This window comes from Salvelinus namaycush, chromosome 40 (assembly GCF_016432855.1).
Source record: "Salvelinus namaycush isolate Seneca chromosome 40, SaNama_1.0, whole genome shotgun sequence".
Taxonomy (NCBI): domain Eukaryota; kingdom Metazoa; phylum Chordata; class Actinopteri; order Salmoniformes; family Salmonidae; genus Salvelinus; species Salvelinus namaycush.
Window position 1 is genome coordinate 3,991,395 of NC_052346.1, and position 18,897 is coordinate 4,010,291.

General features: G+C 42.5%; 1 protein-coding gene across 1 annotated transcript; it reads right to left on the reverse strand.

Annotated features, from left to right (window-relative positions):
- Nucleotides 1-1,378: 1,378 nt before the first annotated feature.
- On the reverse strand, nt 1,379-13,347 carry LOC120033756 (T-cell-specific surface glycoprotein CD28-like). Its single transcript, XM_038980212.1, has 4 exons — nt 13,066-13,347; nt 7,708-8,064; nt 6,745-6,884; nt 1,379-1,605 (listed from the first exon to the last, which is right to left on the reverse strand). Exons 1-4 carry the CDS (start codon nt 13,148-13,150, stop codon nt 1,483-1,485), a joined length of 705 nt encoding a protein of 234 aa, XP_038836140.1. The 5' UTR covers nt 13,151-13,347; the 3' UTR covers nt 1,379-1,482.
- Between the last annotated feature and the right edge of the window lie 5,550 nt (nt 13,348-18,897).

Consider the following 18,897-nt stretch of genomic DNA (forward strand, 5'->3'; position numbering starts at 1 on the left):
GACTACATGAACACCAAACCCATAATTTCCCCCAGAACAAACACACACTCACACGTGACTGTCAGTCATATCATGGCTGAAGCCCTGCGGATGATCCTTTCATGATCATCGTAACGGCCCTGCAACACTTTAGCAATTGGGCGTCCGGCATTGAAAGCAATATTATTGTCAGGTTTTTTTTTGTATTTTTTTTTGTAGGCACAAACTCATTAATGGTTCGTTGGACAAAGCCTATGGGGAAATGTACTGAGTTTTTGGGTAAATGCCGAAAAATAAGGTCTGTGGTAAACACAGGCTTAGGAGATCTTATACGTTTTGTTCTATGATAATCTTGGTCATTTTGAAGCATTTATGTTATTTAAAAAAACACATACAGCACACAAGGCTTTATAATTCATGAAGTTCATGATAACTGACTAATATGATCTCATAGAACAAAACATATACAAATCTCCTACGCTTGTGTTAACCTCAGACCTTTATGCGGCATACGTTCCAAATGGCACCCTATTCCCTATAGTGCACACCCTGGGCAAAAGTAGTGCACTATAAAGAGAAAAGGTTTCCATTTGGAACATAGTCACTATTACATTGTGACATGAAACCTGTACAGCCCTCGTAGTCTACTGCAGTGTGTTTACCCTAACTACATAGAAACTGCAAGGTGTGCAACATCAAGGAGCGGTGCCTCTTGTGCATACTAAAGTGCACAATGGCACAAAAAAACAACCTCCAAGGGAACCTTAAACAGGAAATGATGCTAGGTGTTTTTGTTTTTTTAGTCATTGCAGCAGTTTCTTTCCTATCGTTTCCTTATCCGCCGAGTTTCACAAGTTAAGTGTGCTCCTTAGTGAAAATAGAGAGATGTACCTTACATCAAGGTCATGTCCGAAAACACAAGCAGGGATTTGTAATTCAGTGTGTCAGTTTCAATGTAGGACAGTCCCTTATTTTGACCCATACATGACAATCGCAGTGGCTCTCAGAGAAAGAGTATGTGGTTTTAGTCCCCTCGTATTTGGAAACCACTGTTTCACGTGAGACCCATTCACTAGGGTCTTCCTCTAGCTACGCCACGCGCGCACTACATATCACTGAGGGTGTCCCTGTGTCTGTAAGCTTAACCTGTTTGTGTGTGCGCGTTAACTACAGTATGCATGGGGATATGAGAGATGAACATTCATTTCGTATTATTTGTTGTTGTTGGGGGTATGCTGCCCACAACTTCAAGAGTCCATTCTCAATAGTTTCCCGGAAGATCATATTACATCAGACTATAATTATTTGATCAACACTTATAAGATAACTCAATCTTTATTTACACACAATCAGTTGTACAATTTAGATGTACACCATGTGACTTGAAGAACTGGTTTACATAAAGAACTTGGTGGGTTTCCGAAGTCAGCTCTCAAGGGCCAATAAAGGCTCAACTCTCGTGTAGCTTTTGTATGAGAATGACTGATCTGAGGTTGACCGTGATCAGTATCGTCCCATTCGGATTGGATGCTGGACCCCCTGCTTCTTCCTGGGCCACCCGAGTGGAGCTCTGGGTTTGGTACTCATGTAGTCGCTCTGGGAACACTCCACTCTCCTCAGTCTGAGCTGAGGATCAAATTCACAGAAAGAGGTGGAGAGTGAGTAGGGTGAGCTGTGTATATGCATGCAGTTGTAGTTGTATACAACTGTCTCCATGCATCATTTATGTTTTAAATACATATACTATATTGCATTATTTGACTTTATTTGACTTTTTGTGTCATTTAAACTTGTATTTTTTGCTTATTTTGACTTTATTTTTGACTTTTATCTTTGACCGTCATCCCAGCAACTTCACTCCCACTTGTCTCCAGTTCCACATCCCAACCCTCAATTTCCCTCAGCTCATCCCACCTATCTCAGCTTGCCACCCTCGTCGTATTTCTTCGCAAGATATCTTTCAACTATGCTATGATGTTTAACATGCAATTTTGAATCTATCGAATAGAATCCTTAGATTGCGAGTTGAAGATAAATACTTTTACTAAGAGTATTAGTAAATGACTGACCAGGTCTCTCAATCTCCCGACAATGCTATTTCCAGGGTCAATTTTAGATTGTTATGCTTTTCAGCCATTCCTGAAACTGAGACCAGAAACCGTCTACTTGAGGGAAATACCAGCACAAATGATCTATTGATTCTGTATCCTCACATCAAAATCTGCAGAGCTGCGATGGTTGTATGCCCCAAATATTCAACATTTTGTTGTTGGCAAGAATTCTGTACAATCATTTTAAAACCTCTTAACGATCTACAGGATCGGTGTCCCACCCTCGGGACGGTTGAGCTAACTTGCGCTAATGTGATTAGCATGATGTTGTAAGTAACAAGAACATTTCCCAGGACATAGACATATCTTATATGGGCCGAAATCTTAGATTATTGTTCAGCTAACTGCACTGTCCAATTTACAGAAGCTATTACAATGAAAACATACCATGCTATTGTTGGAGGAGAGTGCACAGTTATGTACTTGAAAATGTGTATATATTGACCGATTAGGCACACTTGGGCAGACTTGATACAACATTTTGAACAGAAATGCAATGGTTCATTGAATCAGTCTGAAACTTTGCTCATACAATGCTGCCATCTAGTGGCCAAAAGTTAAATTGTGCTAAGAGTCCCAAGTCAGATAATGGCCTTTCTCTTGCATTTCAAAGATGATGTATTATCTTTGACCAGATCTAATGTGTTATATTCTCTTACATTAGTTTCACATTTCCACAAACTTCACATTTCCACAAACTTCAAAGTGTTTCCTTTCAAATGGTAACAAGAATATGCATATCCTTGCTTCAGTTCCTGAGCTACATACAGGTGGTTAGATTTGGCTATGTCATTTTGGGCGAAAATTGAAAAAAAGGGTCCGATCCTTAAGAGGTCTGAAGCGCACGAAATGTTGAATCTTGCATCATTTTATTTATCAACTCGTCGTTTTATATACAGTACCAGTCAAAAGTTTGGACACCTATTCATTCAAGGGTTTTTCTTCATTTATACCATTTTCTACATTGTACAATAATAGTGAAGACATCAAAACTATGAAATAACACATAACCTCAAAAAATTCAACAAATCATAATATATTTTATATTCTTCAAAGTAGCTACCCTTCGACTTTATGACAGCTTTGCATTCTCTTGACATTCTCTCAAACAGCTTCATGAGTAATGCTTTTCCAACAGTCTTGAAGGAGTTCCCACATATGCTGAGTACTTGTTTGCTGCTTTTCCTTAACTCTGCGGTCCAACTCATCCCAAACCATCTCAATTGGTTTGAGGTCGGGTGATTTGTGGAAGCCAGGTCAACTGATGCAGCACTCCATCACTCTCCTTCTTGGTCAAATAGCCCTTACACAGCCTGGAGGTGTCATTGTCCTGTTGAAAAATCAATGATATTCCCACTAAGCACAAACCAGCTGGGATGGTGTATCGCTGCAGAATGCTGTGGTAGACATGCAGGTTAAGTGTGCCTTGAATTGTAAATAAATCAGACAGTGTCACCAACAAAGCACCCTCACACCTCCTCCATGCTTCATGGTGGGAACCATACAGTGGGGCAAAAAAGTATTTAGTCAGCCACCAATTGTACAAGTTCTCCCACTTAAAAAGATGAGAGAGGCCTGTAATTTTCATCATAGGTACACTTCAACTATGACAGACAAAATGAGAGAAAAAATCCAGAAAATCACATTGTAGGATTTTTAATGAATTTATTTGCAAATTATGGTGGAAAATAAGTATTTGGTCAATAACAAAAGTTTATCTCAATACTTTGTTATATACCCTTTGTTGGCAATGACAGAGGTCAAACGTTTTCTGTAAGTCTTCACAAGGTTTTCACACACTTGCTGGTATTTTGGCCCATTCCTCCATGCAGATCTCCTCTAGAGCAGTGATGTTTTGGGGCTGTTGCTGGGCAACACGGACTTTCAACTCCCTCCAAAGATTTTCTATGGGGTTGAGATCTGGAGACTGGCTAGGCCACTCCAGGACCTTGAAATGCTTCTTACGAAGCCACTCCTTCGTTGCCCGGGCGGTGTGTTTGGGATCATTGTCATGCTGAAAGACCCAGCCACGTTTCATCTTCAATGCCCTTGCTGATGGAAGGAGGTTTTCACTCAAAATCTCACGATACATGGCCCCATTCATTCCTTCCTTTACACGGATCAGTCGTCCTGGTCCCTTTGCAGAAAAACAGCCCCAAAGCATGATGTTTCCACCCCCATGCTTCACAGTAGGTATGGTGTTCTTTGGGTGCAACTCAGCATTCTTTGTCCTCCAAACACGACGAGTTGAGTTTTTACCAAAAAGTTCTATTTTGGTTTCATCTGACCATATGACATTCTCCCAATCTTCTTCTGGATCATCCAAATGCTCTCTAGGAAACTTCAGACGGGCCTGGACATGTACTGGCTTAAGCAGGGGGACACGTCTGGCACTGCAGGATTTGAGTCCCTGGCGGCGTAGTGTGTTACTGATGGTAGGCTTTGTTACTTTGGTACCAGCTCTCTGCAGGTCATTCACTTCACCCCCCGTGTGGTTCTGGGATTTTTGCTCACCGTTCTTGTGATCATTTTGACCCCACGGGGTGAGATCTTGCGTGGAGCCCCAGATCGAGGGAGATTATCAGTGGTCTTGTATGTCTTCCATTTCCTAATAATTGCTCCCACAGTTGATTTCTTCAAACCAAGCTGCTTACCTATTGCAGATTCAGTCTTCCCAGCCTGGTGCAGGTCTACAATTTTGTTTCTGGTGTCCTCTTTGGTCTTGGCCATAGTGGAGTTTGGAGTGTGATTGTTTGAGGTTGTGGACAGGTGTCTTTTATACTGATAACAAGTTCAAACAGGTGCCATTAATACAGGTAACGAGTGGAGGACAGAGGAGCCTCTTAAAGAAGAAGTTACAGGTCTGTGAGAGCCAGAAATCTTGCTTGTTTGTAGGTGACCAAATACTTATTTTCCACCATAATTTGCAAATAAATTCATTAAAAATCCTACAATGTGATTTTCTGGATTTTTTTTCTCATTTTGTCAGTCATAGTTGAAGTGTACCTATGATGAAAATTACAGGCCTCTCTCATCTTTTTAAGTGGGAGAACTTGCACAATTGGTGGCTGACTAAATACTTTTTTGCCCCACTGTACATGCGGAGATCATCCGTTCACCTACTCTGCGTCTCACAAAGACACGGCGGTTGAAACCAAAAATTTAAAATTTGGACTCATCAGACCAAAGGACAGATTTCCACCAGTCTAATGTCCATTGATTGTGTTTCTTGGCCCAAGCAAGTCTCTTCTTCTTATTGGTGCCCTTTAGTAGTTTTTTCTTTGCAGCAATTCGACAATGAAGGCCTGATTCACGCAGTCTCCTCTGAACAGTTAATGTTGAGATGTGTCTGTTACTTGGGGTCTTGGGTCTTCCTGGGTCTTCCTTTTCTGTGGTGGTCCTCATGAGAGACAGTTTCATCATAAGCGCTTGATGGTTTTTGCGACTGCACGCACTTGAAGAAACTTTCAAAGTTCTTGACATTTTCTGGATTGACTGACCTTCATGTCTTAAAGTAATGAAGGACTGTCGTTTCTCTTTGCTTATTTGAGCTGTTCTTGCCATGATATGGACTTGGTCTTCTACCAAATAGGGCTATCTTCTGTATACCACCCCTACCTTGTCACAACACAACTGATTGCCTCAAACGCATTAAAGAGGAAAGAAATTCCACAAATTAACAAGGCACCACTGTTAATTGAAATGCATTCCAGGTGACTACCTCATGTGAAGCTGGTTCAGAGAATGCAAAGTGTGTGTAAAGCTGTCATCAAGGCAAATATAAAATATATTTAACACTTTTTTTGGGTTACTACATGATTCCATGTGTTATTTCATAGTTTTGATGTCTTCACTATTATTCTACAATGTAGACCATACTTTTTACTAAGAAAAAAAACCCTGGAATGAGTAGGTAGGTCCAAACTTTTGACTGGTACTAATATATATATATATATATATACCCTGTGCCATGGAATTGGTACATCAAAATTCTCTTCCCAGCTATTTTGCAATGTGTATGGCACAGTTGTCAACATCCTGGTCCTCAAAATACAGGTATTTTTATCAACCAGCACATTCGAGTTCAACAATGTGTTGTAATATTTGTTCTATCTTTTCTGGGGGATGAAATCGAAATTGTAAACAGCTCTGCATTGCTTATTTGAAAAAGAGATACTTTGAACAAGGTTTCAATTCATTAATTAAGGCCATTTTTAAACCATGGATGTGCTTTACTTTATTCTACTTGAGAACCATTTCGGGTCTAAGTAAAACTTTTGTATAGGTAAAGCTTTAAGAGGTTAATTAAGTGCTTTTATATTTAATCATCTCAGCCCACCCAGTTCATATTCATTATATAGATAAGCACGTTTTATCTTGTCCGGTTTAGCATTCCAGATGAAGCTACATATTTTTTGCTCATACAGTATGATTTGAAAAACAAGCCATCAGGAGTAGGCAGCTATGACTAAGGAGTTAATCAAGGTAATTTTTCCTTAAATAGACAGGTATATACCTCTCAATGGACTAAATAGTTAATTGTGCATTGAAATTATGCCAAGGCTTGCTTAAATGTTTTCATCACAGGAGGCAGCATCTCATGGATGTAAGACAAGTTACCCTCTCTGAGGAAAGGAAGCAAGATGTCACTCACCCGGATGGCAAAGGCGATGACCGTGACAACCAGGCCATAGATGGTGGTGACCCAGAACCCCAGCACCCATGCCCAAGCAGGGACACCATCATCTCCAGAGCCGACACATCCCCCAGTCTTCATTGCCTGGCACTGGAGAGCTGACCAACCAATGAAAGAGAGAGATAGATATAGTTTTAAGCTTTATGGGGCAGTTTTCCGGATCCAGATTAAGCCTACTCCTGGAGTAACTTCGTTTTTACATTGAAAATACATTTCAGTCCAGAAGTAGGCTTGTATAGGTTCAGGAAACTGGCCAGTTTGGCTTTTTAAGTGTAAATAGATCATTAGAATATACTGTGTGTGTACAAAACATTAGGAACATTAGTTACACGCGCTTTTCCCCACAGAACAGCCTCAATTCGTCACCGTATGTACTCTACAAGGTGTCAAACGTGCTACAGGGATGCTGGTCCATGATGATTCCAATGTTTCCCACAGTTGTATCAAGTTGGCTGGATGTCCTTTGGGTGGTGGACCATTCTTGATACACATAGAAAACTGTTGAGCGTGAAAAACCCAGCAGCGTTGAAGTTCTTGACACACTCAAACCGGTGCACCTGGAACCTACTACCATACTCCGTTCAAAGGCACTTAAATATTTTGCCTTGCCCATTTACCCTCTGAATGGCACACATACACAATCCATGTTTTAAATGTCTCAAAGCACAAATATCCTTCTTTAACCTGTCTCCTCCCCTTCGTCTACACTGATTGAAGTGGATTTAACAAGTGACATCAATAAAGGATCATACCATTCACCTGGTCAGTCTATGTCATGGAAGAGCAGGTGTTCCTAATGTTTTGTACACTCAAGTGTATCTATTTCTGTAAATCAATATATAGCATTTTGTGCATGCCTGTGCGCACCCGTGTGTATTTGTGTGTGCTTGTATAGATCAGTTCCTTTTGAAGTAAACATACCTTCAACCAGGACCAAGGTCTGAGGCTCGTCTGGTACTTTCTCAATGGGAGGTGGGTACATGGGGTGCCCCTCACAGGTATAGACTCCAGCGTGCTCTGTGGTCATTCCAGAGAGGACAAAACTGACCGTATGGTCCTGATTGTTCACCCTCAGCCCCAGACCCTTCCCAACAGGACTCACGGTCTCTGTGGAATTGTGGTTGTGAGCATTGTCGTGAGTGTGGTTGCCAACCTCGACCAAGCCCAGGTAAAGGTGGAATTTCATCTCCTCCTGGTCCTTGCCTGTCAGGTTGGGGCATCTGACGGATGCAGTGCCGTTGACAGACACACGGACCACATTGAACGTTCTGAGCTTGTCTGGTGAGGGAAGGTCAAAAGTCAAACAGAGGCAGTCAGTTGTGCGTGTCCTGTTTGTTCCCACACTCGGGACTCTGACTCTCTATTGGTTACACGGACTCTTGGCCTCCCATCCTATTCTAATCACCTCTCGCCGGCTTTGTATTCATGTTACCTAAGGAAATTGCTGTACAATATGATCTTGTTGCCATCTAATGCACATTCAACTGTTATAAATCAACACTGCAGAGCTCTCCCTGTCCTCTGCCGTGACCTGATTGTATTACTGCTGATTATATCTGTAGATGTGCATGCACATCCTGGCCCATCTACTGTTGCTAGCCTCAATTCTGATTTGTGCTCTATCTGCTTCACTGATTTCTGCTCTCGTAAAAGCCTGGGTTTTCTGCACGTTAACACTAGAAGCTTATTACCTAAAATGTATCAATTGAAAGTGTGGGTTCACAGCTCCAATCCAGATGTGTTGGTCATTACTGAGACGTCGTTAAGAGTGTTTGGAACACTGATGTTAACCTTTCTAGAAGACAAATCTTCTATAAGACAGATCTTCCAAAGGTGGTGGAGTGGCAATCTTTACCAAGGAACAACTACGGTGCTTGATTGTCTCCACCAAGTCTGTCCCCAAACAATTTGATTTGCTGGTTTTAAGTATTAAACTTTAAAATAACTCTTTGTTGACTTGTTGCTGGATGCTATCGTCCTCCATCAGCACCGGCCTGTACCCTACCTGCCCTAAGCTCTCTCCTGGCCCCTTACACCAAGTCTGAATTTGTCCTGCTAGGTGATCTAAACTGGGACATGCTTAAACCACCTGACCAAGTCCTAAAGCAATGGTACTCCCTAAATCTCTCAGATTATTACCAATCCCACAAGGTATGACTCCAAACATCCAGAAAAGGCTACTCCCCTTGATGTTATCCTCACAAATAATCCTGATAGGTATCAGTCTGGTGTTTTCTGTAATGACCTTAGAGATCACTGTTTTACAGCCTGTGTTCGTAATGGCTGTTCAGTGAAACGACCTGTCCTGACTTGTCATAGACGCTTGCTAAAAAACTTTAATGAGCAAGCCTTCCTTCATGATCTTGCCTCTGTAAAATGGTATAGAATCAGCTCGAAGACAATTGGACCTTCTTTTTTGATATTTTCAGTGGTATCGTTAACAAATACGCACCCATAAAGAAAATGAGAATTAAAAACAGGTTCCGCCCCAGGTTCGACTGTGATCTGAGGTACTCCACCTCAAGAATTCTCTTTGGCAAATCGTTCGGCGCACGCATACTCAGGCTGACTGGCTCTCGTTCAGACAAATGAGAAATAAGCGCGCTCAGGCTATCCGGAAGGCCAACGTTAGTTACTTTAAGGAGCAGTTCTCTCTCTGTGGGTCTAACCCCAAGAAGTTTGGGAAAACGGTTAAATAATGTTCCATAATGTTGATGGTGTGGTTGTTACTGAAAAGGAGCACATGGATGAGCTCTTTAATCACCACTTCATTAAGTCAGGATTCCTATTTGACTCTGCCATGCCCCCTTGCTCATCCAACACTTCCTCATCTCCCACCCCTTCTAATGTGACTATCCCCGAAGCTCCTCCATCTTTTTCCCCTGCCCCGCTACAAAGTTTCTCCCTGCAGGCGGTCACTGAGTCTGAGGTGCTAAAGGAGATCCTTAAACTTGACCCTAAAAAAACATCTGGTTCAGATGGTTTAGATCCTTTATTCTTTAAGGTTGCTGCCCCCATCATCGCCAAGCCTATCTCCGACCTTTTAACCTCTCTCTCCTCTCTGGGGAGGTTCCCATTGCTTGGAAGGCAGCCACGGTGCGTCCTTTATTTAAAGGGTGAGATCAAGCTGATCCTAACTGTTATAGGCCAATTTCTATTTTGCCCTGTTTATCAAAAGTGTTGGAAACTTGTCAATAATCAATTGACTGGCTTTCTTGATGTCTATAGTATTCTCGCGGGTATGCAATCTGGTTTCCGCACAGGTTATGGATGTGTCACTGCAACCTTAAAGGTCCTAAATTATGTCACAATTGCCCTTGATTTTAAGCAATATTGTGCTGCTATTTTTATTGACTTGGCCAAAGACCATTCCATTCTTGTGGGCCGGCTAAGGAGTATTGGTCTTTGGCCTGGTTTGCTAACTACCTCTCTCAAAGAGTGCAGTGTATAAAGTGTCTTAGCCACTGCCTGTCACCAAGGGAGCACCCCGAGGCTCGATCCTAGGCCCCACGCTCTTCTCAATTTACATCAACAACATAGCTCAAGTAGTAGGAGGCTCTCTCATCCATTTATATGCAGATGATACAGTCTTATACTCAGCTGGCCCCTCCTTGGATTTTGTGTTAAACGCTCTTCAACAAAGCTTTCTTAGTGTCCAACAAGCTTTCTCTGCCCTTAACCTTGTTCTGAACAAAACAAAGGTCATGTGGTTTGGTAAGAAGAATGCCCCTCTCCCCACCGGTGTGATTACTATCTCTGAGGGTTAAGAGCTTGAGGTAGTCAACTCATACAAGTACTTGGGAGTATGGCTAGATGGTACACTGTCCTTCTCTCAGCAGATATCAAGGCTGCAGGCTAAGGTTAAATCTAGACTTGGTTTCCTCTATCGTAATCACTCCTCTTTCACCACAGCTGTCAAGCTAACCCTGATTCAGATGACTATCCTACCCATGCTAGATTACGGAGACGTAATTTATAGATCGATCGGCAGTTGAGGGTGCTCTCGAGCAGCTAGATGTTCTTTACCATTCGGCCATCAGATTTGCCACCAATGCTTCTTATAGGACACATCACTGCACTCTATACTCCTCTGTAAACTGGTTATCTCTGTATACCTGTCGCAAGACCCACTGGTTGATGCTTATTTATAAAACCCTCTTAGGCCTCACTCCCCCCTACCTGGGATATCTACTGCAGCCCTCATCCTCCACATACAACACCCGTTCTGCCAGTCACATTCTGTTAAAGGTCCCCAAAGCACACACATCCCTGGGTCGCTCGTCTTTTCAGTTCGCTGCAGCTATCAACTGGATCGAGCTGCAACAAACACTCAAACTGGACCATTTTATCTCCATCTCTTCATTCAAAGACTCAATCATGGACACTCTTACTGACAGTTGTGTCTGCTTCGGGTGATGTATTGTTGTCTCTACCTTCTTGCCCTTTGTGCTGTTGTCTGTGACCAATAATTTTTGTACTGTACCATGTTGTTGTGCTGCTACCATGTTGTTCTGCTGCTATGTTGTATTGTTCCCATGTTGTTGTGTTGCTACCATGATGTGTTTCATGTGTTGCTGCCATGCTGTGTTGTTTTCTTAGGTCTCTCGTTATGTAGCGTTGTGGTGTCTCTCTTGTCGTGATGTGTGTTTCGTCCTATACTTAAATAAAAATATATATTTTTAATCCCAGCCCCCATCCCCCAGGAGGCCTTTTGCCTTCTGGTAGGCCGTCACTGTAAATAGGAATTTGTTCTTAACTGACTTGCCTAGCTTAATAAAAGGTAAAAAAAAAATGATTCGATTATATATAATCTATGTGTTGACGTTGAATGTGTTGCTGAGCATAAGAGTATTTTTTTTCAACCTATCTTTTTTGGGGGGGGCGATTTCATGTTGAATTCACAACCAAATGTAAATCCCAACTACAAGTTAATATCACAACTGAAAACCTGACATCTCTAGCAAACAATGAAGCGACAAGCAGCAATCTCAAGGGGATTCAAACAATTCAGATTGCTTTCACTTACTCATATTGTACCTAGCCCCAAATCTGGATTATTCATATTTCATTATTTGTAATTTCCTTGTATTTTAACCCACACATTGAACATGTTCCGCGAGAGAGCTTTCATAAAGTGGTGGAGAGAGGCAGTCACAGAACTGTGTGGAATAGAAAACGTGAGTCACTTAGTTTCATCCCTGTCACCCCTGCCTATTCATTTCTGCAAAGTCCTATCAAAATTAGGAAACAGCCAATTCAATGCATTACTTACAGTTGATTCAGAAGTTTACATACACCTTAGCCAAATACATTTAAACTCAGTTTTTCACATTTCCTGACATTTAATCTTAGTAAAAATTCCCTGTCTTAGGTCAGTTAGGATCACCTCTTTATTTTAAGAATGTGAAATGTCAGAATAATATTAGCAATCCTCCCCCTTTTTCCTCCAAAGATAACGATGGTCATTATGGCCAAACAGTTCTATTTTTGTTTCATCAGACCAGAGGACATTTCTCCAAAAAGTACAATCTTTGTCCCTATGTGCAGTTGCAAACCGTAGTCTGGCTTTTTTATGGCGGTTTTGGAGCAGTGGCTTCTTCCTTGCTGAGCGTCCTTTCAAGTTATGTCGACCAAGACTCGTTTTACTGTGGATATAGATTCTTTTGTACTGGTTTCCTCCAGCATCTTCACAAGGTCCTGTGCTGTTTTGGGATTGATTTGCACTTTTCGCACCACGGTACGTTTACCTCTAGGAGACAGAACGCGTCTCTTTCCTCAGCACTTAACTTTCCTAAGCACCTAACTTCCGACTTCAACTGTACATAGACCTGCTTATTCTATTCATAATATAGCTGTAGTCTAGATGTTAAAGCATATCCACATCTGTAATTGGGGTTTAACTACAGTAGTTTGAGTAATGTGTTGGAGAGATCCAAACCACTGAAACTAGCATCCACACCTGATAAAACCATGCAGCTTGGTGAACATTGCAATCTTGAATAATCTGCAACCCTTTGATTGGGCAACCTTTGGCTTTTGTTCTTGTTATCAGAATGTTCTGGTAGTGCTATGGATCATGCCTGATGTGACATTTGTTGATACTGAGAATATAGATGAACGTTAATGACAAAGTCCAATGGTAAAACATTCAGACAGAAATGTAATAATTAGAGCTGAAACGATTTCTTATTCTACCTGACTGACATTTACATCTGTTCTACACAATACTCTATGAACATTCTATAACATTGCACCCTACTAAACAGGCTCAGATCTTACCGTTACAGTTGTGGGAGCTTATCATGTTTGCAGCACTGGAGAGGCAGAGGGAGAGGAGGATCGTGGGTATACAGTAAACGTTCATCTTGAAAGTTCTCAGTTTTGTCGTGAAACTGAAGCTCCCCTGATATCCCTTTGCAGTGCACAACAATCAGGGTAAATGTAATGATACACTGTATGCCAAACCGAACGAGACAGTGACTGCTCTGCTCTACCTAAACATACAACACATGCTTGTCACACGATGACAGCGTGCGTCTCATAACATCCTTCCCTGTCACTTCACTGTGAACAACAATCTGGCCCTTGTCGACTGTAAGCAACTCTCTCTGCTGCACATCTAGCTGGGTGACTGACTGCACAGACTCTTGAGTAAAAAATATCCGCACTCTGTGGCAGTGCACTGTGAACTTCATCAGAAGTTTCCGCGCTCTACCGGTGTGTGACCTTTTTTGGGGTTGGAACCTCGTATCGCATTACTCATGTTTGATTTTCTCCATATCATATTTCACTGCTTCTGGTAGAACTCGCAGAGACCCACCCAGGTTTCTCTGTTGCTATGTGACTGTCTCCTGTGACAGACAGTCAGGAAAACTCTGGTATGATCACAGAGACAGGGGAGTATTACATCGAATCGTATCACCATACATCTCGTTGTGGTCACTGTGTAGGCCAACATTTCCTGTTTGTCATGATTTTTCTGTGCAAGAATTTTCCAGAGACACTTCATATCATACAAGTATCTTCATTGGAAATGTAGTGTGCTATAGTTTGTTTTGGGGGGAGCGGAGAGATTTACTGATCTCCTGCACACTACAGCTATACACACACACACACACACACACACACATACATTTTTGGTGTGGGTGGCCCCAGCGGGAATAGAACCCACAGTCCTGGGGTTGCAAGCATCATGCTCTACCAACTGAGACTAAAGAGAGTGGAGTCTTCCCAGAGTGCCTACATGAACACCAAACGCAGAGCTTCTCCCAGCACGAACACACACACACACAGGAGCGGACTGGGACAAGAATTCTGCCCTGGCATTTTATCCACACCAGCCAACTCACAATCTCCATCCCCAGGTGGGCCACAAGCCATACACACACCCCATACCCACACACCTTACATAGTCACAGGCAGAGGTGTTGACAAATAACATTGGCAGTACAGTTCAGCATTTATCAACCATTTCTATTCCAGTGACTGGCACGACATGTCCCTCCTATTTTAACCAGCTCATGTTTAAAACAAATACAATATGTAAGAACACCACTGGAGATACAACTAACTCATCACTATAACTGTGTCTCTGCTCTAGTCATTTCATTTGCCTCCCTCTTGTGCTGTCTGTCTCAGCATCTTCTCTGCGGTCACACTGTGCTTCTTCTTGTCTGTCTGCTTAAGCCTTATATGTTATAAAAGCGAAGCTAACGACACAGGCTATATTGCAAATTAGTGCCTGTCATATACTGAGTATACAAAAGATCACAAACATCTGTTCTTTCCATGACATAGACTGACAAGGAGAAAGTTTTGATCCCTTACTGATGTCACTTGTTAAATCCACTTCAAATCAGTGTATATGAAGGGGAGGAGACAGGTTAAATAAGGACTTTTAAACCTTTAGACAATTGAGACATGGATTGTGGATGTGTGCCATTCAGAGGCTGAATGCGCAAGACAAAAGATGTATGTGCCTTTGAACATGGTATGGTAGTAGGTGCCAGGCGCCCCAGTTTGTGTCAAGAACTGCAACGCTGCTGTTTTTTTTAACGCTCAACAGTTTCCCATGTGTATCAAAAATGGTCCACCACCCAAAGGACATCCACAAATGTGGTAATCATTAGAGTCAACATGCACCAGCATTTCTGTGGAACGCATTCAACACCTTGTAAAGTCCATGCCCTGACGAATTGAGGCTGTTCTGAGGGCAAAAGGGGGTCCACCTGTGGTAAATTCAATTGATTGGACATGATTTGACAAGGCACACACTTGTCTATATAAGGTCCCACAGTTGACAGTGCATGTCAGAGCAAAACTCAAGCAACGAGGTTGAAGGAATTGTCCGTAGAGCTCCAAGACAGGATTGTGTCGAGGCACAGATCTGGGGAAGGGTACCAAAACATTTCTGTTGCAATGAAACAGTGGCCTCCATCATTCTTAAATGGAAGAAGTTTGGAACCACCAAGACTCTTCTTAGAGCCGGCCGCCCGGCCAAACTGAGAAATCGGGGGAGAAGGGCCTTGGTCAGGGAGGTGACCAAGATCCTGATGGTCACTCTGACAGAGCTCCAGAGTTCCTCTGTGGAGATGGGAGAACCTTCCAGGACAATCATCTCTGCAGCACTCCACCAATCAGGTCTTTATGGTAGAGTGACCAGTCGGAAGCCACTCCTCAGTAAAAGGCACATGACAGCCCGCTTGGAGTTTGCCAAAAGGCACCTAAAGGACTCTCAAACCATGAGAAACAAGATTCTTTCATCTGATGAAACCAAAATTGAACTCTTTGGCCTGAATGCCAAGTGTCAAGTCTGTAGGAAACCAGGCACCATCCCTTCAGTGGGGAGGTGGTGGTAGCATCATGCTGTGGGGATTTTCCAGCGGCTGGAGACTTGTCAGGATTGAGGGAAAGATGAACAGAGCAAAGTACAGAGAGATCCTTGATGAAAACCTGCTCCAGAGCGATCAAGACCTCAGACTGGAGCGAATGTTACCCTTTCAACAGGACAACGACCGTAAGCACAGCCAAGACAGCGCAGAACTGGCTTTGTCTGTGAATGTCCTTGAGTGGCCCAGCCAGAGCCCAGACTTGAACCCATCTCTGGAGAGACCTGGAAATAGCTGTGCAGCGACGCTCCCCTTCCGACTTGGCAGAGCTTGAGAGGATCTGCAGAGAAGAATGGGAGTTATTTTTTATTTTTTTATACATTTGCAAAAATGTCTAATAAACGGTGTTTTGTCATTATGGGGTATTGTGTGTCAATTGATGAAGATTTTTTTTTTGTTGCATAAGGCTGTAACGTAACCAAATGTTGAAAAAGTAAAAGGGTCTGAATACTTTCCGAAAGTACAGTACTTCCCCAAAATGTTTTTACTGGTACCCGGGCTACCTTCAGACGAGTCTTGTGAGGATTGTGGGCATCTCTACCGACATGTTCATGAGAGTCTCACCCTTCCAAAGAGAGGTCATACGTGTGTGGCCCAAAATGTTCGGAGGCTACATACAGAAGTTGGCAGGTCGGCAGTACCAACTTCAGACGAGTGCTGTGACGCTTGCGGGGGTAGAGCAGAACACCATGGGACCATGCAGCCATACCACTTAGGAAGGAGACGCGTTCTGTCTCCGAGAGATGAACGTACTTTGGTGCGAAAAGTGAAAATCAATCCTAGAACAACAGCAAAGGACCTTGTGAAGATGCTGGAGGAAACAGGTACACAAGTATCCATATCCACAGTAAAACGAGTCCTATATCGACATAACCTAAAAGGCCGCTCAGCAAGAAGCCACTGCTCCAAAACCGCCATAAAGCCAGACGTACTTTTTGGAGAAATGTCCTCTGTTCTGATGAAACAAAAATAGAACTGTTTGGCCATAATGACCATTGTTATGTTTGGAGGAAAAAGGGTGAGGCTTGCAAGCCGAAGAACACCATCCCAACCGTGAAGCACGGCGGTTGCAGCATCATGTTGTGGGGGTGCTTTGCTGCAGGAGGGACTGGTGCACTTCACAAAATAGATGGCATCATGAGGCAGGAAAATGATGTGGATATATTGAAGCAACATCTCAAGACATCAGTCAGGAAATTAAAGCTTGGTCACAAATGGGTCTTCCAAATGGACAATGACCCCAAGCATACTTCCAAAGTTGTGGCAAAAGGGCTTAAGGACAGCAAAGTCAAGGTATTGGAGTGGCCATCACAAAGCCCTGACCTCAATCCTATAGAAAATTTGTGGGCAGAACTGAAAAAGTGTGTGCGAGCAAGGAGGCCTACAAACCTGACTCAGTTACACCAGCTCTGTCAGGAGGTATGGACCAAAATTCACCCAACTTATTGTGGGAAGCTTGTGGAAGGCTACCCGAAACATTTGACCCAAGTTAAACAATTTAAAGGCAATGCTACCAAATACTAATTGAGTGTATGTAAACTTCTGACCCACTGGGAATGTGATGAAAGAAATAAAAGCTGAAATAAATCATTCTCTCTACAATTATTCTGACATTTCAAATTCTTAAAATAAAGTGGTGATCCTAACTGACCTAAGACAGGGAATTTTTACTCGGATTAAATGTCAGGAACTGTGAAAAACTGAGTTGAAATGTACTTGGCTAAGGTGTATGTTAACTTCCGACTTCAACTGTACATATTATTATGCATGGAGATATGAAAGAACAGAGAACTATTTCAGAACATGCTGTTAAATAGAACAACTAGTGTAAATGTCTAAACCCCTGTATGAATAGAACACTAGTCTAAAGGAGGAATTTGTGATGTAACACATGTATAATGCGTTACTAGAGTTAAAGTAACATAATATTGAGGATAATGGGTTGTTATGATGATCTTATGAAGTAAAAATGGAAAAAGAATAATAATATACAACTTGCACACCCAAACGTAGACGTACATAAGTGGTGTAAAAAGTAATTCTGAGAAATGTTCAGAGTGGTTCCTTTATGGATTATTTGAGGTATGATAAGGTTAAAGCATTGTATGAGACTTGACTTACCTCTAACCAATAAAACTATAAATGCTTAGATTTCCTCCACCCTGGTAATGCATTTTGAAATAAACGCCATACCCTGTTGAATACAACTAATGAATGTTAAACATTATTTTCTTTTAACTAAGCTTAAAAAGCTACCATTTATTGTACTCCCGATGGAGTTTTTGTTGATATCCCAAATGATGAAGTTCTCAACCAATTCGTGAGTAGGCAAAACGGAGACGGCATCTGTTTCTCTGCTGTCTCAGGTGCCAGACTTATTATGGACGGAGTGCGACATCTACTGGGGACTGAGACAGTGCCAACCCAGTTAATACATATTGATCCCTCCAAAGCATTACATTTGAATCTTAAAATAACAGACATTTAATAAATATTGAAGCAGAAAGTGAATATTGTGGTGGTTAATTTCTATATTACCAAATGAGGAGAAACAAACTTCACACACCAGTCAGAGTTATACTTAAACTTGTCACGACTCCGACCGAGGGGGACTCCCCTTCCCGTTCGGGCGGGGCTCGGCGGTCGTCGTCACCGGCCTACTAGCTGCCACTGACTCTTTTTCCTCCCCCTCCTTATGTGTTTATTTGGTACACCTGTGTTGAGGTGATTTATAATTAGTGGGGCTTTATTAGTCAGCCAGCCCGTACGGTTCTTTGTGCGGGATTGTTCAGCTGTATGTTAGATTCGGGAGTAGATGAACGTTTGTTTGTTTCGTTTCATCAATTGTATTTTGGACTGGGTTTTTTGTCCTCCGTGTAGGGGACATTTGTTTGTTGCACCCAGTGTTAATTCGTGTGGACATTGTTTGCCAGTTGTGCATTAAAAGCACCATATTTGAACTGTCTGTTGTTCCTGCGCTTGACTTCACACCCCCCGACACCCAGAGCGTTACAGAATCCCGCACCCAGCAGAAATGGAGTCAGCAGGAGCAGCAGCCAACCCTCTCCCCTCGATGGAGGAACGGGTTCTCCACCACACCACCGTCCTCCATCGGATCGGATCAGCCATGGACCAAATGATGGAGAGAATGGACCGATGGGAGAGGAGTGGGTTCCTCTCTCCACCTTCGGTTTCCCCTCCTCAGGACTCTCCATCTCCCGGC